General features: G+C 51.9%; 1 protein-coding gene across 2 annotated transcripts in view; it reads right to left on the bottom strand.

The window, feature by feature from the left end:
- Positions 1–7385: 7385 nt before the first annotated feature.
- MTHFD1 (methylenetetrahydrofolate dehydrogenase, cyclohydrolase and formyltetrahydrofolate synthetase 1) overlaps positions 7386–26363 on the bottom strand; it is a 70823-nt gene continuing 51845 nt past the window's right edge. For both annotated transcript variants that reach the window (XM_062181719.1, XM_062181718.1), the window contains exons 17-28: positions 23826–23902; positions 23178–23318; positions 21612–21680; positions 20434–20545; positions 20197–20336; positions 18981–19022; positions 16847–16947; positions 15914–16091; positions 12674–12781; positions 12013–12165; positions 8984–9077; positions 7386–7631 (exon numbers count right to left, since the gene is read on the bottom strand). In XM_062181719.1, the coding sequence (XP_062037703.1) occupies positions 8988–9077; positions 12013–12165; positions 12674–12781; positions 15914–16091; positions 16847–16947; positions 18981–19022; positions 20197–20336; positions 20434–20545; positions 21612–21680; positions 23178–23318; positions 23826–23902 (1211 nt within the window). In that variant the 3' untranslated portion in view covers positions 7386–7631; positions 8984–8987. The remainder of the gene's footprint in view (positions 7632–8983; positions 9078–12012; positions 12166–12673; positions 12782–15913; positions 16092–16846; positions 16948–18980; positions 19023–20196; positions 20337–20433; positions 20546–21611; positions 21681–23177; positions 23319–23825; positions 23903–26363) is intronic.

Below are 26363 nucleotides of genomic sequence, written 5' to 3'. Positions count from 1 at the left end.
GCGCCAACGCGCGCGGAGCGGGCGGGGGGCGGCGCCGGGGCGGGGCTCGGGGCCCCGCCCGCGAGCCGTGGGCCCCGCCACGTGCGCCGGCCGCGCAGCGGGCCCCCGCAGCGGGTCCCCCATTGGATCCCCGCGGCGGGCCCCCCATTGGATCCCCGCGGCGGGCCCCCCATTGGATCCCCGCGGCGGATCCCCCGTTGGATCCCCGCAGCGGACCCCCCATTGGATCCCCGCAGCGGGCCCCCGCAGCGGATCCCCGCGGGCGAAGGCGGGACAACCCCGGGGAGAGAGCGAGCCCGAAGATGCGGGGGTGGGGGTGGGGGGGCGGGCAAGCGGCAGTCAAACCCGGCCTTAAATGTTGCTCTCCCCACATTGCAGCCCCCTCCGCCGCAAGCTCGAACGTGAAGGGCAGATACCACATTTCCAGAGGCAGAACTGAAAACCCTGCGTGGGGCAGTGAGGGGTCTCTGGAGAGAAAATGACAGTTCCCAGGCCGCCGCTGCGAGAAGTTCGCGGAGGGGCGCCGGTTGTGCCGCCTTGGGCTAAGCTGCCCTGGCCGCGCTGTCGGAACCTGGGCTCCTCCGCTTGCCCTGCGGCTTCCTGCCAACGCACACCTGGGAGGCGGCAGGGGCTTGGGTCCCCGCCACCCACGTGGGAGACCCCATGGCACTTGGGGTCCTGGCTTGGGCCCGGCCCAGCCCAGCGCTGGCTTTTGTGGGTAGCTGGGGAATGAACAAGAGGAGGGAACATCGCCCCCACACCCGCCCCGTCATTCTACTTCCCAAGTAGGTGAAAATAAACGTTAAAAAAAAAAAAAAAAGTAACGGGAAAAATGGAACTGAAAGATGAGTGTATTTTGGTGCAAACGCTTTCAAGCCACGCAGTTTTTTCATAACATACGTTTTCCATGAACTCGCTGAAGACGAGTGCGCATCTTGGAGATTTTGGCACCAAAATAAACATCGTTAAATTCCTTTCGCCTGTGAAGATTCTGAAGCGCCTTCCTAGGAAAAGAGAAATACAACCTTCCCAGGCGTGGGTTTGGGTGGAAGGAGGTTAGCGTGGTCCCTTGCCGAACGGGCGCTCAGACGAGGGAGCAGGGAGCACCGTCCGGGTCTCAGGGCCGGCAGGGACTCAGGCGCTCGAGCCGTCCTCTGGGGCCTCACAGTGTGTGCTGTGTCAGAAGCGGGAGTCGGAGCAGAGAACAGAGCCCAGATGCTCCCGTATGGACACGGACAACTCGACCAGGGGGCACAGAGCCTGCTCCCTCCCTATCTTTTATACATTGCTTATTCCCCCAAATCAGCTGAGATGCTTACAAGTTATCCACGTCGCTCTTCACACACCCCTAGATCCTGCTTAACCTTGCCCCTCTGGATGGAAAGAGGGTGGGCAACAGGAAAGGACATTCCTACTGTTCCGGTCCTCATCACGGCCAAGTGCACGGCCGTGCCCTGCAGGTGCTACTGTTCGCATGGGCTAGGCTGTACATTTGCATGGGGTTCCTGAACCTTTAAGCAATGCACTAGTCAGAATGAGAAGTACCCCAAATATGTATCTGTACACATAAAGCATTTATGTGGGTGGTGTAGCGAGTTAAGCCACCACCTGCAACACAAGCATCTCACATAGATGCCGGCTTGAGTCCCGGCTGATCCACTTCCATTTCAGCTCCCTGCTAATGCACCTGGGAAAGCAGCGGAGGATGGCCCAAGTGCCTGGGGCCCTGCTCCCATGTGGGGGACCCGGAAGAAGCTCCTGGCTCTTGGATTTCACCTGGCTCAGCCCTGGCCTTTATGGCCATCTGGGGAGTGAACCTGCAGATGGAAGCTCTCTGTCTCTCTCGCCCTGACTCTGTAACTAAAGCATTCCTGCATACACAGTGAAAGGTGTTGTGAGAGCCTGGGACTTGCTTTGGGTTTCACAGGGCTTGGAGGGCGTTCCTGGAAGCGCCAGCTGTGAGGTCCCTAAGTTTTCCAGCGCTCCCTTCAAGAGGATCATGGTCTTTGGGAGGGTAGATCTCAGCGATTTTTAGATGTGTTTCCGGGAATACTTTCAGATCTTAAACTTATAGATGAAAATGTTAACAACAAGAAGGGTCAGACAGGACAATCCGTAAGCACCCACTTCCATTAGGATTAAGAACTGAATTTTGGGGGTCAGCCCTGTGGTGCATGAAGCTGCCGCCTGCGGTGTCAGCATCCCATATGGGCGCTGGTTCTAGTCCTGGCTGTTCCACTTCGATCCAGCTCTCTGCTATGGCCTGGGAAAGCAGTAGATCATGGCCCAAGTTCTTGGGCCCCTGCACCCATGTGGGAGACCTGGAGGGGGCTCCAGGCTCCTGGCTTCAGATCAGCGCAGCTCTGGCTATTGCGACCAACTGGGGAGTGGACCAGCGGATGGAAGACCCCTCTCTCTCTCTACCTCTCCTTCTCTCTTTGTAACTCTGACTTTCAAATAAATAAATACATCTTAAAAAAAACAAAAAAAGGAACTGAATTTTGGTTTTGTTCATTCAGCAAGCACAGGTGTCTGAAAATACCCTGTATGCCCTCATCTGGGTGGCAAACCCTGCACACTGCCAGTTTTGCACTGTGAGCCACAAGAAATCCATGCCACCCATAAGCAATGGAGATGCTATTACTGAGAGCCAAGGTTTCTCAAGCCTAGCAGATCCAGGGGTTTGCAAGTTTCAGACCAAAAAAAAATTAAGAGGTGCTTGCCTGAAAGAGGGCAGGGTGGGAGAGCTGTCTGGGAAAGCAGTGGGAGAGTGGGCACTGCGGCATAGCAGGGTGGGCGCCTGCGCAGGTCCTGCACCCCACACTGAGTGTCTGTGATGGAGTCTGCCTCCGCCTCTGCTTCCCATGCAGCTTCCTGCTAATGTGCCTGGGGGGCGGGGCGGGGGACAGCAGCCCCAAGTACTGGGCCCTGCCACCCACATGGGAGACCCAGATGAAGCTCCTGGCTCCTGGCTTTGGTCTGGGCCTGTATATGTGTATGTATGTGTGTGCGTGTGCATGTGTGTGTGACTCGTCTATTTTTTTTTTAAACAAATAGAATAAGTAATAAAAACATGGAAAAAAAGAAAAGCCATGGGAAATTAAGCAAGGTATAATTAAAATAATAAAGGCCACTTTAATGACGCGTAAGTCTTATTCCACTTGCCTCTTTAAAAAAAAATTAGTAAGGGACTGACTAACCCTCCGCCTGCAGCATCCACATCCCATATGGGCACTGGTTCTAGTCCTGGCTGTTCCACTTCTGATCCAGCTCTCTGCTATGGCCTGGGAAAGCAGTAGAAGATGGCCCAAGTGCTTGGGTCCCTGTACCCACATGAGAGACCCAGAAGAAGCTCCTGGCTTTGGATTGGCCCAGCTCTAGCCGTTGCACCATTTGGGGAGTGAACCAGTGGATGGAAGCCCTCTCTCTCTCTCTGTAACTCTACCTCTCAACTAAATAAAACCTTTAAAAAATAAAAAATAAATTAAAAAATAGTAAAAGAACTAAAAGGAGGTCGAGGTAGATTCATCTGGATTTTGAAGGGCAAACTAAGATTATTTCTTTAACATGTACTACAAATAAGCCATCCTGACCTCCACTACAGTCACCCACTCACGGAGCACAGCACTATAAATAAAATCCGGCACTGTGGCTTTTCTTCAGGCTGTGACTAGAGCCGCGTGCCACATCTGTTTTAAAGAGGTCTCCAGCATCCCATGCGTGAGATCCTGTCATCACTGAACTCACCTAAGTGAAGACTTTTTAAGTGATTACCCCTATCATTGTCTACTACCACATTAGCTTTTCATTACATAATAGGAAACTGGCTATAAATACATCTCCCCAGTGTGAGGAGAAAGGAGCCTACCTACATCCTGTGTTACAGCACCAGCTGCAGTGTGCCAATAGAACAGCTCACATACTTATCTCAAGAATGCTCTTCTGATCACACCATGGCTCCCCCCCGGTCCTTATCCACCCACAGCCTGGGCCTGTGTCGACCAAACATGGTTTATAACCCCGTGTTCATAATTCCTGCGTTTCAGAGAGCTTCCGGGAGGCCGCCCTCAACTCCCTCTCCCCAGCGCCCCGCTAAGTGGCTCCCGGGGACACCAGGAGGGTCACACAGAGCCAGCAGTAATTTTTTTTTTTTTTAATTTATTTGAAAGTCAGAGTTACACAGAGAGAGAGAAGTCTTTCATCCGCTGGTTCACTCCCCAGTTGGCCGCAATGGTCGGAGCTGGGCCAATTTGAAGCCAGGAGCCAGGAGCTTCTTCCAGGTCTCCTACATGGGTACAGGGGCCCAAGGACTTGGGCCGTCTTCTACTGTTTTCCCAGGAGCTGGATTAGAAGAGGAGCAGCCGGGTCTTGAACAGGCTCCCATAAGGGATGCCGGTGCTTCAGGCCAGGGCTTTAACCCGCTGAGCCACAGCGCTGGCCCCGACAGTAATTCTGATGCAATCGGCTTTAGACAGCAGCACACACATGCTGCTGTCTTCTGGTGATGGGACCAGCGATGCAACAGTTCCACAGAACCCAGCCCACCAAGCCTGCTCAGCAGCGTCTGTGACCTCCCACCGTGTCCTGCGCCTTCCTCACCCCTCCTTCTGGAAGTCGAATGGGCAAAGCTTCCTCCGTCTCCCAGCCTCGCAGGAGCTGCTCTGAAGTGTGGGGAGCCTACAATGGTACAAGGGCCTTCAAAACGTCCACAGAAAAACTGAGTTAGTAACCGGGTTCCTGCCACCCATGGGGGAGACCTGGATTGAGTTCTTGGCCACAGGGGGGTCCAGGAGACCAACCACTGCAGGCATTTGGGGAGCAAACCAGATGAGAGATTGCTCGCTCTGCCTCAAATAAATAAAAGCAAGTCTCTTTTAATGCAAAAAAAAAAAAATTCCATGCATAATTTTTTCATGTTACGCATTCCCCACAAACTCTGAAGTGTCATTTGCAAAGGGCAGCTCCCAGTGCAAAGCTAGAGGTCTCCGTTTAAGCAGTACCGTTGCTAGGCGCATATACTAAAGATGCTTCCTGGGGCCGGCGCTGTGGTACAGCAGGTTAAGGCCCTGGCCTGCAGTGCCGGCATCTCATATGGGTGCCGGTTCTAGTCCTGGCTGCTCCTCTTCTGATCCAGCTCTCTGCTATGGCCTGGGAAAGCAGTGGAAGATGGCCCAAGTCCTTGGGCCCCTGCATCCAAGTGGGAGACCTGGAAGAAGCTCCTGGCTTCCAATCGACCCAGCTCTGGCCATTGTGACCATTTGGGGAATGAACCAGCAGATGGGAGACCTCTCTTTCTCTGGCTCTGCCTCTCTCTGTAACTCTTTCAAATAAAATAAATCTTAAAAAAAAAAAAAAAAAAAAGACACTTCCACACATGTTGCAAAGATACATCTGAGATCTGCATATTCTCTGCTGTCCACTGCTGCATTAACCTGTTACAGCAAAAACCTGGAAACACTTGTGCAGTGTCCACCATAGGACATGCCACACGGACATGGACGGCATCCTGCTGACTGTGATACGATCTCCAAGATACACTGCTGCAGGTTACACCCTTTACGCTTTTACTAGACGCATGTCTTGCTACTAACTTAGGAAGATCCTTTTTTGTTTTGTTTTGTTTTTTATTTAAAGATTGATTTATTTATTTGAAAGTTACATAGAGAGAGGAGAGGCAGAGAGAGAGGTCTTCCATCTGCTGGTTCACTTCCCAAATGGCCATAATGGCTGGAGCTGTGCTGATCCAAAGCCAGGAGCCAAGAGTTTCCTGAGGGTCTCCCACATGGTTGCAGGGGCCCAAGGACTTGGGCCATCTTCCACTGCTTTCCCAGGCCACAGCAGAGAGCTGGATCAGAAGTGGAGCAGCTGGGACTCGAACCGGTGCCTATATGGGATGCTGGCACTGCAGGTGGCAGCTTTACCTGCTACACCACAGGGCTTGGCCCCAGGAAGATCCTTGTGTCTTTGATGGTCCCCTGGGTTACCAATTGCATCGGGGCCTTGTTGACATGCTTTGGCCAACAAGCCTCCAGCTACTCTCTCCCCACAGCTGTGTTCACGAAGCCTACAAGTGCTGACGCTTTAAACCCGTGAGACTTTTGGCAACGTGAGGAATCCTAAATCCTTTCAGAAGATCTTAAGTCCCCAGGTCTGACAAGACGGTTTCATTCCCTTGTCTACATACCGAATATGTGGCAAGGCCCTTTCTGGTGAGATTTCACAGGGCATTAAAAATCTCTATCAGAAGCAATGAACTGTGCAACCGGGGCCTGAAAGATCCTACGGAGCAGGGACTGGCAGCATGGTTGAGTGCCCACAGCGTGCCAGGAGCTGCAGGGAGCACGGTAGATGTCCTCTGTGCTCAACTCCCCCAGCAGGTTCATTCTGACAGCTCCCGTCCCGCCACGGGTGGACGAGGAGGCAGAGGTAAGGCTGTGCACCCATGACCCCTTGGCCATGCGTCTCCCACTGCACTGCCGTCGCTTCCTCGGGCTGTAAAACTGTCCTACAGCACCAATGTGAACCCAGGGAATTCAACACCAAAACCAAGGGTACCAGGAAAAACATGGCTCTGCCAGCGAACCTCGGCAGTGGTGGTCAGCACTGGCACAGCGGGGAGGAACACCCTAGGGAAGGACCCAGTGGAGGAAGGGGAAAACGGGAGAGGAAGAACAGAGATGGGAGAGAAGGGAAAATAGTCTAGAAAAAAACATTCCGGAGGGAGAGGTGGAGCCCAGGAACTGTGCAGCTCAAAAAATATCTATTGAGGGGCCAGCGCTGTGGTGCAGCAGGTAAAGACACCGTCTGCAGTGCCGGCATCCCCTATGGGCGCCGGTTCAAGTCCCGGCTGCTCCACTTCCAGTCCAGCTCTCTGCTGTGGCCTGGGAAAGCAGTAGAAGATGGCCCAAGTGCTTGGGCCCCTGCACCCACGTGGAGACCCAGAAGAAGCTCCTGGCTCCTGGCTTCAGATTAGCACAGCTCCAGCCATGCAGCCAACTGGGGAGCGAACCAGTGGATGGAAGCCCTCTCTCTGCCTCTCCTCTCTGTACAACTCTGACTTTCAAATAAAAAGAAAAAAAAAATCTGTTGACTCAAATGAGTAGAGAGGACTCTGACCATCCCGCTCCAGGACTTTACGCATCAACAGGTGCTCGTGCTGTGCTGGAAGGGAATTCCGAGGAAGTTCAGGACAAAACCGACACAAGCAACACTTCCTTAGGGAACAAAGAAAACACATCCACAATACAGGAGGTACAGGGAAAGGGGCAAAGAGCTCCTTCACACCTACTCCCACCCCAGTAGTGAGTCCTCCCAGACATACAGGAGCACGAAGCCCCGCCTCCACGCACAACGGAGAGTCAGGCGCAGAGCGCTGTGAACACTGAGACAGCAAATGATTTCCTTTTATTCTGTGAGCGTCACCACCACCATAAAGAGACATGTGCATGATTTATGTTAATTTATACATGAGGATGGGAGTTAAGGCTCAAGGAAGGCGTCCAGGGAAACTGGCGCCGCTTATTCCAGATCTTCGGGGCAGGCAGAGGCTCACTCCTCCGCACTGCTGGACTCACGGCGGGCCTGCAGGGCACCGGCCAAACTCTCCCAGTGACTTCTTGCGGTCGGATGTTCTAGAAAGAAAAGCACACAAGAAACGAATGTCTTCTCCCGGCGCTGAAACGTCTCCTGTTCCCCTGCACACCGCACTGTCGCTGGCTTACACTGCCAAAGCCGTTAACATTTCAAACCCTTTCCACACACAGCCTGTCTGTAAAATGGACTTGAGAACCCTGCCCAGCATTTACACGAAGGCGAAAACACAAAGGCAGACCAAGGCTGCACTTCCAGCAGTCAAGGCAAGCCCGCCCCGCAGCCAGCTTCTCGCCGTCGCCCCTGCGGCTCGCGTGATCGCTACAGCCCTTCCTTTTTCTTTCTTGGTTTCATTCCTAATACAGTCCTGGGAAGTGTGTGTGTGTGTGTGTGTGCGTGCGCGTGCAGGGGAGGCGGTATACAAACTTGGCATGTCTGGAAGCTCAGGGTGGATGAGCCTGGGTGTGAACACAGGTGCAAGGTCAGCTTTGCCCATGACCTTGGAGGTCACTCCCCTCTTTTCTAAAAGCCTCTCGCTGTGATGAGAGTAAGCTGTCCAAACTTACTCTCATTTTATTTTCTTTTTTTCATAGCTAAGTCATTTTTTCTTCTTGAGAAAAGCATGTTTAGGATTTTCAGGTTTGATGTCTCAGATTTCAATAGGATGTGTCCAGGGATGGCTCAATCACGTGAGGGAGACTCGGGACCCTTTCACCTAAGGCCCCCAAGAACTCCAGAATCCACCTCGCTTCCTCCTCCTCTCGGCTTTCCGGGACAGTCATACAAGTCTTGCCTTCTACCTGCCCAGAATAAACAGACCTTCAGCGATCCTGAGCCCTCCGCCCCCCAGGACTCAGCGGAGGGAGCCCAATCCTCTGCGGCCCTCCCCTACATCGTCCACCTGGGACCAGCCGAGCTCTCCTTCCAAAAACCTGCTGAAATATAAACATTCCGCTCGCTCCTGTCCTCTCTCCTCCATGCAGTCTGCATTAGGACTGCACGTGTCCTACCTCTAGTTTGAGCCTTATAATTCTTCTTTTTTTTTCCACAGGCAGAGTGGACAGTGAGAGAGAGACAGAGAGAAAGGTCTTCCTTTGCCATTGGTTCACCCCGCATTGGCCGCTGCGGCTGGCGTGCTGCGGCCAGCGCACTGCGCTGATCCGAAGCCAGGAGCCAGGTGCTTCTCCTGGTCTCCCATGTGGGTGCAGGGCCCAAGCACTTGGGCCATCTTCCACCACCTTCCCAGGCCACAGCAGAGAGCTGGACTGGAAGAGGAGCAATCCGGGACAAAATCCAGCGCCCCGACCAGGACTAGAACCCTATTGAGCCACAGCGCCAGCTGCCTTATAATTCTTAAGGACAAAAGCAAAGCTCTCACCGGGCAGCAACCTACCTGTTTAGAACAGCCCATTCACCTGCTCCGTCTCAGGGTCCAGATCAATGTCGTAAAAACAGGGCCGGGTGGGGAGTCCAGGCATTGTGCTCATCTAGGGTAAAAACAGCAGCAAAAATAAGCTTGCAGGGATCTGTCCTCCTACCTTCCCCTGGGGGGAAAGCCCAAGGCACAAAGAGAACATCCGTTTGTGGCTCTCAACATGGCAGGCACCTTCTTATTCTATATATATTAAAAGTCACACTGCCTTACATATTAAATGTCAAGTCACCGATCCTGATATGAACTTGAAGGGACACCCCCACGCTCTCCTGGAAACCAAACGCCAGGCTTCGCCGTGGTCTTCCACACTGAGATGAGACGCAGTGGGGAGGAGCTCCCACCTGCACCTGCAATGGCAGGGGCTGGGGAGGCCGAGGAGTCGCCACTCACCTCTGACGCCTGTACCTCACAAGACAACAGCAGGCGCAGGGCCTGCCCGCATTTACATTTAGTCTCAGTAAGGCTTGTTTTAGTGAGGCTGCAGCCTCAGTGACACGTCACAAATCGGAATCCTTTAACCTGGGCCTCGATTTTCTATAAGCTAGACGGCGTTACAATCACCGTTCTTATTGGTCCGACATGCCTTTCTAAAACTCAGCTGGACTGCGCGAAAGTCCCATTTGCACTTGATTCTTTTCTAGAGACTCGGTTTTGACAGTATTTGCTTAGAGACAGATTTGCAATGCTTGTTAAGTAAAAATGTAGTGTATTTTTATCGTTAACAATGTCCTGTATAATGAACACATACAAGCTCCAAATCAGATTCAGACAGGAAAACGGCTTAGACTGAACTTCTAAAATGTGACTATGAAAAAAAAAGGATGAGTCATGTTCTATAACATGAAATAAGCACACTTTAGAAAACCTAACTCTGACATCTGAGTGCCAATCAACACTCCCTAAAATATCGCACAGGGATCTGACAACTGGTTTCTTCCTTATTCTGTAAGAGACAAGGAAGTGAGCGGTATGGGAACAAGAAGGGGGAAGGAAGGGATTGGTTTCTGCATGGAGCAGAAAAACCTGCAGATGACGTTGTAAAGGACACGTGCCCATGGGCATGGACACGGCAGCCATGAGCACGCGGCAGGAAACACTTAGACAATTGCTGAAACAGCAAGATTTTTGGTGCTTTTTCCCAAAGAGAATTTTTCTTTTTTCTTTTTTTTTTTTTTTGACAGGCAGAGTTAGACAGTGAGAGAGAGAGAAAGGTCTTCCTTTGCCGTTGGTTCACCCTCCAATGGCCGCCGTGGCCAGCGCGCTGCGGCCGGCGCGGCTGATCCGAAGGCAGGAGCCAGGTGCTTCCTCCTGGTTTCCCATGGGGTGCAGAGCCCAAACACTTGGGCCATCCTCCACTGCACTCCCGGGCCACAGCAGAGAGCTGGCCTGGAAGAGGGGCAACCGGGACAGAATCCGGCGCCCCGACCGGGACTAGAACCCGGTGTGCCGGTGCTGCAAGGCGGAGGATTAGCCTATTGAGCCATGGCGCCGGCCGAGAATTTTTCCCCTTCAACATTGGTCAACGCTAATCAGGAAAGAGAGAGACAGACAGACAGACAGATACCCACTGTGTACATACAAATATGAACCTACATATAAAACTCCAAAGCCACCACACTTTGAATTAATGTATAAAATACTCAAATCCCCTGAGCCCCACTAAGCAACCACAGACATCAAAACAGTGGCTAAGCCATCTCGTGACGGGCAGAAACATTTTGGCCCAAGTAAAAGTCCAAGGCCTCTGACACATACTTTGCACTATATGATAAAGTCTTCCACAAGGCAGGCTGTCTCTCTGAGCTGCAAGGTTACTGGTTTTGGCCTGACCACTTCCAGCTCTGTTTTTGTTGCTATAGTTACCCCTCTGCCTGCACACAGCAAAAGTGACAACACAGAGAGCAGCATCGGCTCTCTCAGTCAGTGGTTGCTGATAATTTCCTCAGAAGGAACACCGTATTTCTGTAGTGTCCAGGGAGCTGGGTAAATGGTTTAACATTCCCACCAAAAGGGAGTGTCTACAAATCCTAGAGGCTAAGCCTCCCGAGTGGCCAAGAAACTGGGGCATGGGGTCAATGCCACCCTTGGGACAAGGCTGTCCAGCTATGAGCATGTTCTTAAGCACCCCTCTACTTCTCTGTTAGCAACCTTCCTCTCTTAACATGCGTTAAACTCTGTGATGGAAGCAAGCAATGGACACCTCAGGTACCAGGAGGCACAGATAAGCAACCTCCCCCACCTGCAGAGATGCCCTATCTGCAGGGTTCATTTGCTTTTTAATGTGCAGATTCCTTACTCAAAAACGGCATCTCAGGTGCCAGTGTTGCAAAGCAGCAGATTAACCTGCGATGCTAGCATCCTCCATGGGTGCTGGTTTCAGTCCCAGCTGCCCCGTTTCTGATCCAGCTCCCTGTTGCCACACCTGGGAAAGCAGTGGAGGACACCCCACGTGCTTGGGCCCCTGCCATCTACATGAGAGACCTGAGTGGAGTTCCAGGCTCCTGGCTTCAGCCTGGCCCAGACCTGGCCATGGTGGGCATTTTGGGGCAGTGGATAGAAGATCTCCCCTGTCCCCCTCTCTTTGTAACTCTATCTTTCAAATAAATAAATAAATCTTAAAAAAAAAAAAAAAACAACAAAAAAACCCATGAAATCCCTGAATTTCAGGCACAAGCTCTAGAGCTGTCAGCAAGACAGACAGCGTGTGTCCCTACCACATAGCACTACTGGAAGAACTGAGCGTAAGCCATCAATAAACTTCAGTGCAGATCATATAAGAAGGCCTCAACAGGTTTGTAGAATCTCTTACTTAGTAGAACAGTCATGGCATCGCACTTGAACTGACACCAAGACGGTGCACAGCAAGAGGATGAATCCAGCTTTCTCCTTGGCAGTGAACTCTGCTGGCTTGGCACCTGCTTGACGGCTGCAGCAGAACATTCAGGATGGGACAGACAGACGGGCTCCTCTCTCGAGCCCTCACTTACCGTTCCCACCAAGGGGTACAGAAAGCCAGCCCCGACGCTGGCACGGATGTCGCGAATGGGCAGGACGAAGCCAGTGGGCACACCTTTTTGCTCTGGGTTGTGAGACAAGGACAAGTGTGTTTTGGCCATGCAGATGGGTAGACTCCCAAAGCCCTAGGGAAAGCAGGGAACAGAGGCAGGACAAATGACAAGCTGACCGCACAACCAAGAACATCTGGGCATCGTGATTATATGGATTCTTAATTTCATTTGAAACATCAAACTCTTTATATCTGTCTCTACATCTCTGCCCACTGTCATCTTTAGTTATTATAGACAAAAAAGAATTTCTGCTGAGTGACAGAAGTAAGTACTTACAATCATATTGTACAAGTGAATATTTTAGTTCCATCTATATAATCAATTCAAGACAGCAGTTTGAAGTAAACATGAGAATAGAATTGTAGGGTTTCTCAATATTGTCCTAAGACATGCCACATCTCCCCACGAGTCTCCCATACACTCCTGGGGCACTGACGGGTAAATGATGAACTCAGGACCGGGTCACGTAGTCCAAACCCAGAGTTTCAGAGAGAAGGGAATCAGTGGGGAGAACCCAGGGATTCTGACTTCCAGGGCTGATTCATGAAGAGTCGAAAGAACAAGCTAACCAAACATCTACCTGCTTTGTGTAGACTTCAGCTTTGTGCTGGGCTTCTGGGAGCAACTCAATGTCATCGGCCCCATAGATCTTCTGTGCAATGATCCTGATCTTTTCCTCAATGGGAAGCTAAGGCACAAGAAGGAGACGGAGAGAGCATTACAGGATGGACGTGAGGATGCTTAGCCAGCACGCGGCCCCATCCCGGGGCAGTGTCCCCCGGGGGCCAGAAGACATTTTTATGTACATATATATATATAGACATGCAAATAGTTTGAGGTTTGCTGGGGTAGAAACACTTCAACACTGAGCCTAGATTTTATTAGTGGAAACTGTCCCACAGAGGTAAAATGATTATAGCTACGTGAGCAGTCTTCAAAAAGCTCGTGGCAGGGCGGAGCTCGTGGCAGGGCGGAGTAGCCACTTGCATTCCACACTGAGTGCCTCCTGACTTTGATTCTAGCTCCCAACTCCAGTGTCCTGCTAGGGCAGACCCTGTGAGGCTGCAAGTAATAGCTCCAGTAGTTGGGTTCCTGTCACCCACGTGGAAGACCTGGACTGAGTTCCTGGCTCCCAGGACCTCGGTTCAGCACAGTCCCAGCCACTGCAGGTATCTGGGGAGTAAACCAGCAGATGGGAGCACTCTGTCTCTCAAATAAAAGCTCATAGAAAATGCTCATTATGAAAAGACTATCCATGGATTTCAAAATTCTTTTGTAGTAAAATCAACTTACCTTTTAATTCCATTTTCCATGAACTTAATGTTTTTTAAAATTTATTTGCAAAGAAGAGCAAGAAAAAGAGAGGGAAAGAGAGAAAGCTATCTTCTAGCTACCGGTTTAGTCCCCAAATGCCCACAATAGGCAGAACTGGGCCAGACTGAAGCCAGGAGCCAGGAAGTCCATCTGTGCCTCCCACATAGGTGGCAGGGACCCAAGCACTTGAGCCACCATCTGTTGCTCCTCAGGATGCTGGGTTGGAAGCGGAGGCAAGACTCGACCCCAAGCACTCCAATCTGGGGCGTGGGCATCCCACGCAGTGGCTGAATCCACTGTGCCACAATGCCTGCCCCTTCCACAAACTTTCTGAAGTAGCCTATATGTGCAGCTGTATATATACACACACACACACACACATATATATATAAAGATACTGTACTAAAATTAGGCAATATATCTGACTCTACGTCCTAGCAACTAGAGCAGAAGGAACATTTTGGGCAAGTCTTGTTTTTTGAAAGGAGTGGTAATCTAGCTATAAAAATAAGAATTCCTGGGGTGAGTGTTGTGGCTCAGTGGGCTAAGCCGCTGCCTGGGATGGCTGCAGCCCATTTTGGAGTGCCTGGCTAAGGTTCTGACTACTCTACGCTTCTGATGCAGCTTCCTCTTAATGCGCCTGGGAGACAGCAGGCAATGGTCCAAGTCCTTGGTTCCCTGCCACCCCCACGGGAGACCCGGGCGGAGCTCCTGGCTTCAGCGTGGCCCAGCACTGACTGCTGCGCTCATCTGGGGAGTGAACCAGCAGACGGGAGGTATTTCTGTTGCTCTGCCTTTCAAAGAAAGAAATAAATCTTAAAAAAATTTAAAAACTCCCATTCCTCTTGGAACTAAAAACTGATCATTTACAAAGGGGCTTTGCATAACGGAAATGAAGAGACTGAACACCAGCTTTGTAAGTACACAACACATGTGACTGTCACATGCGTCTCGTGACCGGAGCTCCACTAGTGCCAAGGCGTGCTGAGATCCCCAGCAGCACCAGCGCTTGGGTGGAGGGGTGTTTTAGACACGCAGATGCTAAGCGAGGTGGAGTGGCAGCCCACTGTCTGCCGGAACAGAGAAAAGTTCTGAATAGAAATGGGTTCTAGAGTTCCTCCGAGTCTCCTGATGGCCTTTCCAGCCAGCAGCCCGGATTCAGGCACTGTGGATGGGGGCTTGGAAAGGGACCCACAACTGTTCTACATTTGCGTGCAAATTTGTGTTTGTGGCACTTTATTTTGTTTAGAGATTGATTTATTTATTTGAAAGGCAGAATGACACAGAGAAAGAGACCTCCCATCTGCTGATTTACTCCCCAGGTGTCCATGACAGCCAGGGCTAGTCTGGGCTGAAGCCAGGAGCCAGAACTTCTATTTGAGTCTCCTACGTGGGTGGCAGGCACTCAAGTACTCAGGCCATAATCTGCTGCTTCCCCAGGTGCATTAGCAGGGAGCTGGAACAGAAGTGGAGCAGCCGGGCCTCGAACCAGCATCCATATGGGATATGGGCCTCCTAAGCGGTAGCAGCCTATCTCGCTGTGCCCTGTTCCTGACATGTTCTAAAAAGATAACTGGTTGCACAGATTTTCAAACCAGTCCATAAAACCAACCCTCAGAAGAATGGCAGTGTCAACAGGAGAATGTTAATTAATGTTAGTTAACTGCCAGTATTTTATCTGCAAGGGACACAGAGAAACCACCCACGTTAAAGGCTAAAACCCAAGGGTTTCCTCCTTTCACCTTTTTCAAGTTATTTTTCAAAGTGTATGATTAAAATCCAAGCCAACAAGCAGCCTAGGGAGTTCAAGCAGAGTGAACTACCACATACACCTTGCGTTCCTAGGGCAGCTTCCAATTGTTGGAGACATACTGTGTCACGGCCTATCACATCCTGACACACACGGGACAGGGAACGGCAACTCCACAGTAGTCACCTTTCTCTGAACTGACTCTCGTGTCACAGGATAAGCAGAGCCCCTGCTGGGGGAGACGCCGCTCACTTACTCGGTGATGGAAACAGTGGGGAAGCTTCCTGGGGGGCTTTGGTTTTGCACCGAGGGCGTCTCTAACTTAAGGCAGTGCTGTACCAGGAAGTGAGCTTGGGAGCCCGCTTCTTTGCCCCGCGGCTAAGAGGTGAGAACGTTTTCTCAAGCTTGACGTAGACCCTTGCCAATCTGCTACGCGATGGTTGGTGCCTTGAGTTAAAGGCCATCACGCATCTTAGAGCAAAAGGATCGGTGCGAGGAGCCTCGTCGAAGGGAGGACGTTGAGTCCACCGCCCTGCTGTCCAAGCCCGGGCACCTGCTCCCAAAGCAGCAGCAGCACCGCTAATGAGACAGCTGCCTCCCGCTGAGTCGCGCTGTGGCCGTGTGACTCACCAACGTGGGAGCCCAACCATAAGGCTGCTGAACGTGGGCTCTACGGAGGCGGTCACCCAGAAACCTCCCGTCATTTTGTTTGGGGTTGTTCGGTTGTGGTTTTTTTGTGCATGACAAGTAACCCACCTCGAGGTCGTAGAGGAGCTGGAAGCTGCTGGGCGCCTGCGCCGCTCTCTGCACGGCCTGCGCCAGCGCCAAGGCGCCCTTGCCCCCTTCCGCCCAGTGTGTGCATTTCACGGCGTCAAAGGCTCCGTGCTCTCTGGCGAGGCGGCCGACGAGGTCCAGCTCGGCCTCTGTATCCGTCCTGGAAAAGCAGCGCTTCGTGTGAAGGCAGAGAAGGCGGCGGGGGCAGGATGGGCTCTCTGGCCGTGAAAACCCCTCTGAGTTACCAACTGGAGAAGGGGACACAGGTCGGCTAACAGCCTGGGTCTCAATTTCAGCCGCGTCAATGTCCTAGCTGGAGGACTCGGCTAGCTACTTCCTCTTCATGTGCCTTGATCTCCACGTGGGTAAAAAGGGGATGAATGATCACAGCACTGATTTTACTGGGATGCTGTGAGGTTTCGAGGGTTACATACACATAAAGCACTCGGAACATTTTCAGCACGCCACAGGCAATCAATAATATTAGCTTGCGAGAACAAAAAAAATGTCCTCCATCACTGTGCTGAAGCCATTATGACAAACCCCACCACCTAACAACCCACACAAGTTCCTGCAGGAGCTTTCGGCTCAACGCTCACAGCTTCCCACCCGAACCGGAACAGCGACGCAGGCTGCAGGCCTGTGACCTCTGCCAGCACAAAACGCCTCCCAGGATGCAAAAGGAAGACTTCACTTAGAGCCTGTGTGTTACCCACTTCACTGATGGGAGGAGCAGGGGCCCAGGTGCCAAACCTGACCTCTGGGTGCCCCGTGGGGGAGGTGACACCTTCTGTCACATCACAGCCCAACCCACCGGCCATCCCCAGGGGCAGTAACAACAAAACCAGTCAGCTGCAGGAGGCGCCTTCTGGCCACTGCCCAGTCTCCCCTTGTCTCTCACTGGAAGTCACCTACTTGAATGCATTCATGGCCACCACCACTGGAACTCCAAACATTCTGGCGTTCTCTATCTGTTTCCTCAAGTTACAGAAGCCGTTTTCCACCAGCTGCAGGTTCTGGAAAAGCAACAGGGAAAGGGAGACCTGTGAGGTCAGAGAAATTGCCGCCTCCTGCCAGGGGACACTGGCTGTCAGGCCACGGCGGCAGGGGGAGGGGACGCTGTGCAGGCCACGGGCGCCTCCTGCCTGCAGCACAAGTGCAGCTGTGCGTGGCTCCCAGGCATCCTGGAAACACCAGGGCGGTCTGTTTGCTGCCGCTCTGCTGACTGAGGGGATTCACTGCCCCTACCTACGTTACATTGAGACCCTGCGTGCTGACGTCTGGTGCCACGACACACACCGTCTCTACCCAGCAGGGCACGGAACCCTTCCACCAGGAGACAGAGCCCAGCACGGTGCCTGGCACCAAAGAGCCACGAACACTGTCAGGCAAACAGGAAGCAAACAGTGAGGCCGGGGCTGCTTTCGGTGAACCCAACCACGAGTCTTCGCTGGGACCACGCACGGAGACAGAGGCGCACACGTCTTTAGGAGCCGCCTGCTGTGAAATCCGAAAGGGAAGTGAATCAAGAAACGAAACACGCCTTGAGAAGATCAGGGCCCGCTGCCCCACAGCATGGGGGCAGCACAGCCCCTCCTCCAGAGGGAAGTGAATTACTCTGTGAATGACGGCATGGACACGCACCGAGCAGTCATTACGCACGCGTTAGGGAAACCGAGGCCGACCTGTGCTAACGTGGACCTGTCCAGAATGTACTGAAGTTGCCAAACTCTGGAGAGCTTAATGAATTCCATTTTTAGATAAACACGTGCATAACTCATGAAACTGCTTTACATGTTGAGAAAAAGACACCCATTGTCAAGGGGGCTTAAATCATATGGATTGTGTTCTTGTGAGGTTTACCCCCCCAAAGTATGTCACAATTATAAACTTAAAATATATGAACTACTTGAAGGAATAAAAATGTCTTTGTCTTCTCTGAGGGGACTTCAAAAAGTTCATGGAAACACGGAATCAGAAGATGAGTTTATTTCCGGGCATAAAATGTGGAAAGTCCACAGGTGCACAGCTCCCACGAACTTTCTGAGGACCCTACATCTAAATGCATACCTAGCAGTAACAGTGCTTGGTTTGTGGACCCCCCAAAAATAGCAGGAGAAATGGAGCAAGTTAAAGGCTAACCACAGAGATCACTATTAACATGATTCATGCTTTTTTTTTCCGCTTTAATAGCTGGAAACTGAGGTCAGGACTTATTGGGTAAAGAGCACTCCTCACTCTTTAGCTCGAGTCACACGAAAACCAGTTAATCTGTAGAGCCGACGGGCAACAGTTTTAAAGGAGCAGAATTTCTTAAACGCAGGCACCAGCTGGGCCAGTTTGGGGCAGCCACTGTAATTAGATACAGGAAAGGCCGGGGGTGGGGGAGGGGGTGGGCAGGAGGGCCAGAACTGTGAATTCCCCTCCCACGCCTGAATCAGGCAGATGACCATAAAAGGCAAGTCACCACTCAGCAGACAGGCGGGCGAGGCACCGGCACATTTTTTTTCCTCCTGGCTGATTCTGAAACACTTCATTGGGGGCCTGTAGAGTGACGCTGTGTGGCTCGATCATTTAAAAGCCCGTCCCCAAAAGGCAGCAGAAACTGAATTAGCAGTCACAGCCGCTGACCTTGCCACCCGACCCCAGGGTCTGCGGCCTCGCACACAACCACCCTTAACTGGTTCTCTGGATTTATTTATTTATTTATTTATTTTTATATGATGTGACTATGGAATGGTCTGAGCTCCGTTCTGGGCTCCTGACTGTATTTCGGCCCCTTCATATGGATTCACACCTGCAGAGGAAAGTGCATCTCAAGAAAAGATCTCTTCTTTCACTGTCTCTAGAGGTTGCCCACGTCCCCGAGGCCCAGCGGCTGGCGGGAGGCACAGCTTCCCTGCACACTCACTTAACACAGTTTGCACACACACAGCCTTCCTGCATCCTGCACCCCCAGGAGCCAACCCCACCCCACTCAGTTCCCCAGGGGCCAGGCTGATGGCCGGTGTTGTGGCTCCTACAAGCGATAAGAAATCATCCACGTTACCTCCTCTGTGTAGTCCTTGGGAAGGGGCAGTCCCGCGGTGACCTGGATGGAGGAAGCAAAGTCAGAGAATGCCCTAAATACAGCGAAACTGCAGCTTAGACTGGGGGACTTGGTGCGTGGTGAAGGCAAGGGGCCACCGGCCTGGGGAATGCACAGTAGGGAACGGCAGAGGACAAATCACACCGCGCAGAACAAGGCTGCTCTGGGCAGGTGCCTGGGTTTGATTCTCGGCTCCAGTTCCCAATTCCAGCTGTCTGCTCGCGTAGGCCTAGGGGGCAGGAGGTGATGGCTCAAGTGACTGGGCCCCCGCCACCCATGTGAGAGACCCGATTTGAGTTCTAACTCATGGCTCCAGCCCTGGCCATTGTGGGCATATGGGGAGTGAACCAGCAGACAGGAACGTTCTCTCTCTCTCCATTGTCTGTTTGCCTCTCTACCTCTCAGATAAAAATTAAAAACAAAAAACAGGCTAAAAAGTGCAATTTCTGGGGTGGGTGTTTGGCCTGGCAGTTCGGGTCCCAACATCCTACATCCCAGTGCTGGGTTCAATCCCCAGCTGTGGTTCCCAAATCCAGTTTCCTGCTAGCACAGACCCAGACGACAATGGAGACAGCACAGGTGACTGGGTCCCTGGCTCTTACATGGAACACCTAGATTGACTTCCTGGCACCTGGCTTTGGCCCTGGCCAAGCCCCAGCCACTACAGGCATCTGGGGAGGGAATGAGTCCACAGGAGCTCTCTCTGTCTTTACCCCCCCCCCCCACTTCTGGAAGAAACACAAGTTCACAAGGTGTGTAAACATGTAGGCAGCAGGACTTCAGGAAAATACAACATTCAGGCTGGAGCTGCAGATCAGCTGGTCCCCACTGGGCTGGCTGCCAGGGCCTCCATTCAGAGGGAAGAAGTGCAGTGAGCACACAGAGGTTACGTGTAGGGTCGGGCCTGTGTGCCGGGCGGTGTAGGTACTGTCAGGTGTTTTGCTCAGAAAGGTGGACCCGGGAGCTCATTCTAGCCACATCAAAGTGCTGAGGGCAGACGCTGCCTGTGTGTGGCAGGGCAGTCGGTACCAGGGCTGCCCGATCACCCTCGCTTCCGGTACCCGATTAATCATGAGGCTAAGAGGAGCTTAATGCAGCAGCAGGGGTAAGGCAGCCAGCTTCCCGTGAGCCTTCAGAACATTCCAGATAATCAGGCTCTTCCACCCCGGACCCTCACCGTGGGGCCGCCTCCATGCATCTTGAGAGCCCGCACAGTGGCGACGAGTACCACCACGTGAGGGCGGAGACCGGAGCACCGGCATTTGATGTTAAAGAACTTCTCCATTCCGATGTCTGCTCCGAATCCTGCTTCGGTCACTGCAAGTAAGGAGAGAGGCCACCGTGAAAACGCCACCAGCCCCTCCCAGGGAGCGGGCAAACAGCGCAGGCTACTGGTTCCGAAGGAGGCGCTCACCCACGAAGCCGTCAGGGCCAACCAGCTTGAGTGCGATCCGGTCTGCAATGATGGAGGAGTTCCCATGCGCGATGTTGGCAAACGGCCCAGCGTGGACAAACACAGGGGTGCCCTGGGGGAAACGGGACATTGTGAGCACAGCTGTCAGCCCCACTTCTGGCATCTCACAGGCACGGGCACGATTTCCCAGGAATAGGAAACAAGACTTCCCAGAGGGAAACTGCTGGGGCTCCCCACAAAGTTCATGGAAATATGTGTTACGAAAAGACCGCGCAATGAGCTTTGCAAGTTTTTGTATGAAAATAAACTTCTCTTTCATTTCTTTCTTTGAGAGGCAGAGAGAGACAGAGAAATCTCCCATCCACTGACTGGTTCACTCCCCTGCCCACAATGGCCAGGCCTGGCCAGGCTGAAGCCAGGAGTCAGGAGCTCAATCCAGGTCTCCCACGTGGGTGGCAGGAACTCAGTTACATGAGCCATTACCTCTGCCTCCCAAGTTCTGCATTAGCAGGGAGCTTGAGCCAAAAACAGACCTGGGACCAAACCCAGGCACTCCAATACAGATTCAGGGCTCTTTCCTTTTTCTTTTTTCCTTTTTTTCTCTTTTTTAAAGATTTTATTGCTTTCATTTTTCAAGTTCCCTAACAGTCTTTTCCCTGCACCCTCCCTCCATCCCCCCTTATTTAAAAGGCAGAAAGACATAGAGAAAGAGATAATCCACCTGCTGGTTCACTCCCTAAATGCCTGCAACAGCCAGGGCTGGGCCAGCCAAAGCCAGGAGCCGGGAACTCTATCTGGGTCTCCCATGTGGGCGGGAGGGACCCAAGCACACAAGCCACCACTTGCTGCCTCGCAGAGTGCACATTAGCAGGAAGCTGGATCAGAAGTGGAGGAGCTGGGACTTGAACTCAGGCAATTCCGAGAGGGGAAGTGGGCATACTAAGCGGCATCCTGCTATGCGAAATGCGTACCCCAAACTTCTTTTTCAGCTCTATTTTCCATGCGCTTTTGGCAGGACCCTTGTACAAAGCACCTCGTTCGGACCTGAGCAGTGCTGCAGGCACAGCTGTGAGGAAGAACAGGAGGAAAGAGGCGAGCAGGCAGAGAAAGGCCCCTGCCCAGGGAGAGCTGAGTGCTAACAACTGTTAGCTCCCGCAGGCAGGAGTCGCTGGGCTCACCTCTAAGGTCTGCATGAGATTGGGCTTGATGGCGTCCTTCATGAGCACCGTCAGGGCTCCGCTCACCCCCTGCAATGCAAATGCACAAAGCATCACCTGCTAGCAGCCAAAGCCCAGCCTTCTGCAGCCACCTTCAATGTGCCACGGTGCCCTTTTGCCATCTTGGACCAATGGGTATTTGCACCTGAACTTGACCGTCCCCTCCTCCCTGCCCTCTCCATCCCACCCCACCGCCTTGACACATTAGAAGGTATTAGTGATTTTGGGTATGGAGAACGGACAGGATAAAAATGAGAGTCAAGTGCAATTTCCAGACAAACACAGAATTTTAGAAACAAGCACCTCCAATCTTGGTGGCTGACTGACGTGGAGGGTGTCTTGCAGAGTAGTTTATGGCAGGGAAAAGATAATTATTGGGTTATTTGTATCTAGGCAGAAATGCGTAGAACCCAGCTCCGTGTGTTTTGCAAAGCTGAAACTGAACTTTTTATCGAAGTTCAATATCAACTTCTCAACGTTAGGTCTCTTTTAAGCCACCCAACCACAGCTGCCACAAAGTAAAATAAAGCTTTGCTTCCCATTTATATACAACCTGAATGAGTTTCTAAACGCAAGTTTTGGGTGTTAAAATTTAAAAAGCATATTAACTGAAAACAGGAAGTTAAGATTTCCCCCTGTTTTCTAAATTCACCTGCTGTACCACTAATCATCAGCCAACTATTTTGGTGTCTGTTAACACAAACAGCCTTTGAAAAACTTCATTGACAGGAATTCTTATTTCAAACCTCCTGTTACCGTGCAGAGAGTGCAGAAATAGCCCTGAGGTGAAGAGCGAGCCCTGAACTGGCTAAAGAACTGTGCCAAGTGCCGTGTGTGTGGTGAGGCCTGTGAGGCGGCTGTGCGTCAGCGGAGGGGCCAGAATGAGGCCGGGGTGACGCCACACTCGGCCACTGCGGCCTCACTCTGGGTCTTGAGGCTCTCTGCAAAGCCAAGGCCTGTACCTGCTCTGGGAGACACAGGACGGAGATGTGACTCCAGTCACCTGGCAGGTGTGGTCCCTTCCTGGCACATACGACCTGGTAGAGGAAGCACTTCTCACCCACTTCCCAACTATCTCGTAATTAGCAAGGCCTGGCCAAGTTAAAGAGCTTACTGCATCATCTTAGGAAAAATAAATGAATGAATGAATGAAAGAAAGAAAGAAAACCAGCTTTTTAATCTGAGCGACAGGGAGAGAGCTCCAATTCACTGGTTCACTCCCCAAATGCCCACACAGCCAGGACCAGGCTGGGGCCAGAACCAGGAACCGGGAAGTCACTCCAGGTCTCCCACATGAGTGGCAGAGACCAACGACCTGAGCCCCCACTGCTGCCCTCCAGGGTCTGCGCCAGTGCAAAGTCGGAGTCAGGAGCTGGTGCTGAGCCAGGTATGGGGCGTGCATCTTCGCTGGCCTCCGACCTGCCACGCCAACGACCACCCTCAATTGCAGCACCTTACCGGGGCATAATTCTTGTTATCAGTGACCACCGAGAGGTGCAGGGACGACGGACACAGACGTGGACTCACCAGGTCTTCGGCACTAATGGGCTCCCCTTTCTTGCTCGATGCTACCACCATTTTGCCCAGTCTCTCTCTCATGTCTTCTAGAGAGCTGGTCAAAGCGAGGACAGCCATGATTTCACTGGCTACCGAGATGTCAAACTGGGCCTGGGGGCAGGAAGCAGACACAACAGCATTAAACCGGAAGTGGGAGTTGTAAAAGTTACCCTGTTGGGCAACCCAGGCTTAACCAAATAGCTTAAAAGGATGCAAACAGCAGAACACTTTGCACAGCCAATTAAAAAAAATTTTCTAGTAAAAGCAATAAGCTACTAGCTTATAGTGTGGAGTCAGGCAACTCTAGTTTCCTGTCCCACTACGGAAGAACTCAGAAGCTCTTATGTCAAAGTGGAAACAAAAAAGAAGGAATCTTTAAGCAGTTTATAGACACAGATAGTCACTGGGGCTCTCCGCCTCCAGGAGAGATGCTGGGGAAAAACACACAGGTGACACATGGGATTCACTGCAGAAGCTGTCAGGAGCGCCCAAGCCCCACGCCCACTCACTTCCATTTTAACAGGGAGGAGGCACAGCCGCACCTGGCGGTGCCATCGGAATGGGAGGGGGGGAGGAGGAGCAGCAGGATCACGTTCACATGAAGTTGTGAACAGTTACCGTCCGTGTGTGCCCTTTCTCCGTTGGAGCCTGTCCAATTGTGATCTTCCTCAGGAATCTATCATTGGTATCCAACACTGTGGGAGAAAGGGCACAGACACTTGTCAGCCAAAGTACCACGAAGCCACAGGAAGCAGCAGAGCTTTAAAGCAACAAGGCTAACTTAACGATGGTCCCCTCACGTTTGATTTCAAAATCGAGGGCAAAGCTGGAACAGAGGCTCAAGCTAAGAAACAATGCCCACATACCGTGAATGTACAGGAATTATTTTAAAGCATCGAGCTATGGAAGGGCTTGGTTTTATCCCATCTAGAGAATTAAAATAATTCATTCAACACCTGAAATCTCTTTTATAAGAAATTCTTATAATATTATAATATTCTTAGAATTTTATAAGAAAAACAGGCTGGCGCTGTGGTGTAAAGTGGGTAGTAAAGTCACCACGTGAGATGCCAGCATCCCATATGGGCATTAGTTTGAGTCCTGGCTGCTCCACTTCTGATCCAGTTCACTGCCAATGGCCTGGGAAAAGCAGCAGAAGATGGCCCAAGTGTTTGGGCCCCTGTCACCCACATGAGAGAACTGGGTGATGCTCCTAGCTCCTGGCTTCAGCCTGGCCCAGCCCTGGCTATTGTGGCCACCTGGGGAGTAAACCAGTGGATGGAAGGTCTCTCTCCCTTTCTCTCTGTAGCTCTGACTTCAAATAAGTAAATTTTTTTTTTTTTTAAAAAGACATTTAAAGAAAAATATTCCTCATGGGTCACGGGCCCCGGGGTGCATTTTTCTTTTGGAAGAATCACTGACCTGATACCACCCTGAGAAACACAAAAGCCATGCACTCAGGTCAAGTGCAAGTGCCTTTTTGACACACACCGAGGAGTAGGCCTGGTCTTTCCTTAGCGCATTATGAAGAAATCATTTCTTTCTTTCTTTCTTTTTTTGAAGAGCTGCAGAGGACAGAGAGACACAGAGAGATACAGAGAGAGAGAGGTATCTTCCAGCTGCTGGTTCATTCCCTAGTTGGCTGCAACGGCCCAGGCTGGCCCAGGCCAAAGCCAGGAGCCAGGAACTTCATCTGGGTTTCCCATGTGGGTGCAGGGGCCCAAGCACTTGGGCTGTCCCCCGCTGCTTTCCTAGGTACATTAGCAGGGAGCTGGATTGGAAGTGGAGCAGCTGGGACTCAAACTGACGCCCACAGAGAATGCCAGCACTGCAGGTGGCAGCTTTACCCATTACGCCACAGCACTGGCCCCAGAAATCATTTCTATTCTGCTATCAGAATAGCCACCCAATTGTATAACCTTGGCAAAGACCAAGCAACTAACCAACTCTAACCCCATCTCCCAGAACTCAGAACTGCTAATATTTTAATGCAGTCCTAACTTTGCTTTATTTATTTTTAAATAAGTTGTTTGCACCCCATTAGGACCAGCTCCACAGGAGGAGTCATTCCATTCTCAAAGGCACAAAACACTGCCCAAGGGTTCCTGCCCACAGTACCAAACGGAACCCTGCCCATAGTACCAAACGGAACCCTGCCCACGGTACCATCGGAACCCTGCCCACAGTACCATCGGAACCCTGCCCACAGTACCAAATGGAACCCTGCCCATAGTACCAAACGGAACCCTGCCCACGGTACCATCGGAACCCTGCCCACAGTACCAAACGGTGCTCGGGCCGAACCTCAGTGAAGACTGCTCGCACTTCCAGCAGTGCAACACCATCACAGGCGTCAAACCACCGCTGGATCAACTCTGGGTCTGGTATGCGTTGTATAACAGGAAATGCATCTGAACTCTGTCTCAAATTCCTGACTCAAGACTCCTAGGGCCCTTGGAATTTCAAGGGTGACTGGAGTGTCTTGTTATTCATAACAAACCCCTGTGGATCTCACCTGGGTTCATGCTAACAAGGCGATTAGAGGAGTCTCCCGGTCTCAAGAGGAGCCAGGAGGGCCAGGTGACTAAAGGGCCTCATCCACTGACCTCGGAGCTGGGGTTAAACCCTGTAAGAACTCTAGGACAGGGGTGGTCTGTGCTACTGTGGGTGAAGCCCCGACATGGGCTGCCCCATCCAAACTGGAGTGCTTGGATTGAGTCTTGCCTACTCCAATCCAGCTTCCTGCTACCTAGACAGAATTCCTGGCTCCTGGGGCCAGCACTGTTGTGTACAACACTGGTATTCCACATGGGCACCAGGTTGTGTCCCAGCTGCTCCACTGCAACCCAGCTCCTTGCTAATGGCCCAGGAAAGCAGCAGAAGATAGTTCAAATGTTTGGGTCCCTGCACCCACATGGGAGACATGGAAGCTCCTGGCTTCATATGGGTCCAGCCCGCACTGCTGTGGCCATCAGGGGAATGAACCAGCAGATGGAAGATCTCTCTCTGTGTAACTCAGACTTTCAAAAAATATAAATAAATCTTAAAAAAAAAACAAAAAACAGACTCCTGACTCTCGGCTGAAGCCTGGCCTAGCCTGACCCGAGCCTGGCTGGCTGATGTGGCGTTTGGAGAGTAAACCAGCAGATGGAAGAT

This window comes from Lepus europaeus, chromosome 22, assembly GCF_033115175.1.
Source record: "Lepus europaeus isolate LE1 chromosome 22, mLepTim1.pri, whole genome shotgun sequence".
Lineage (NCBI taxonomy): Eukaryota > Metazoa > Chordata > Mammalia > Lagomorpha > Leporidae > Lepus > Lepus europaeus.
This window is presented reverse-complemented; position numbering and strand designations above follow the sequence as displayed.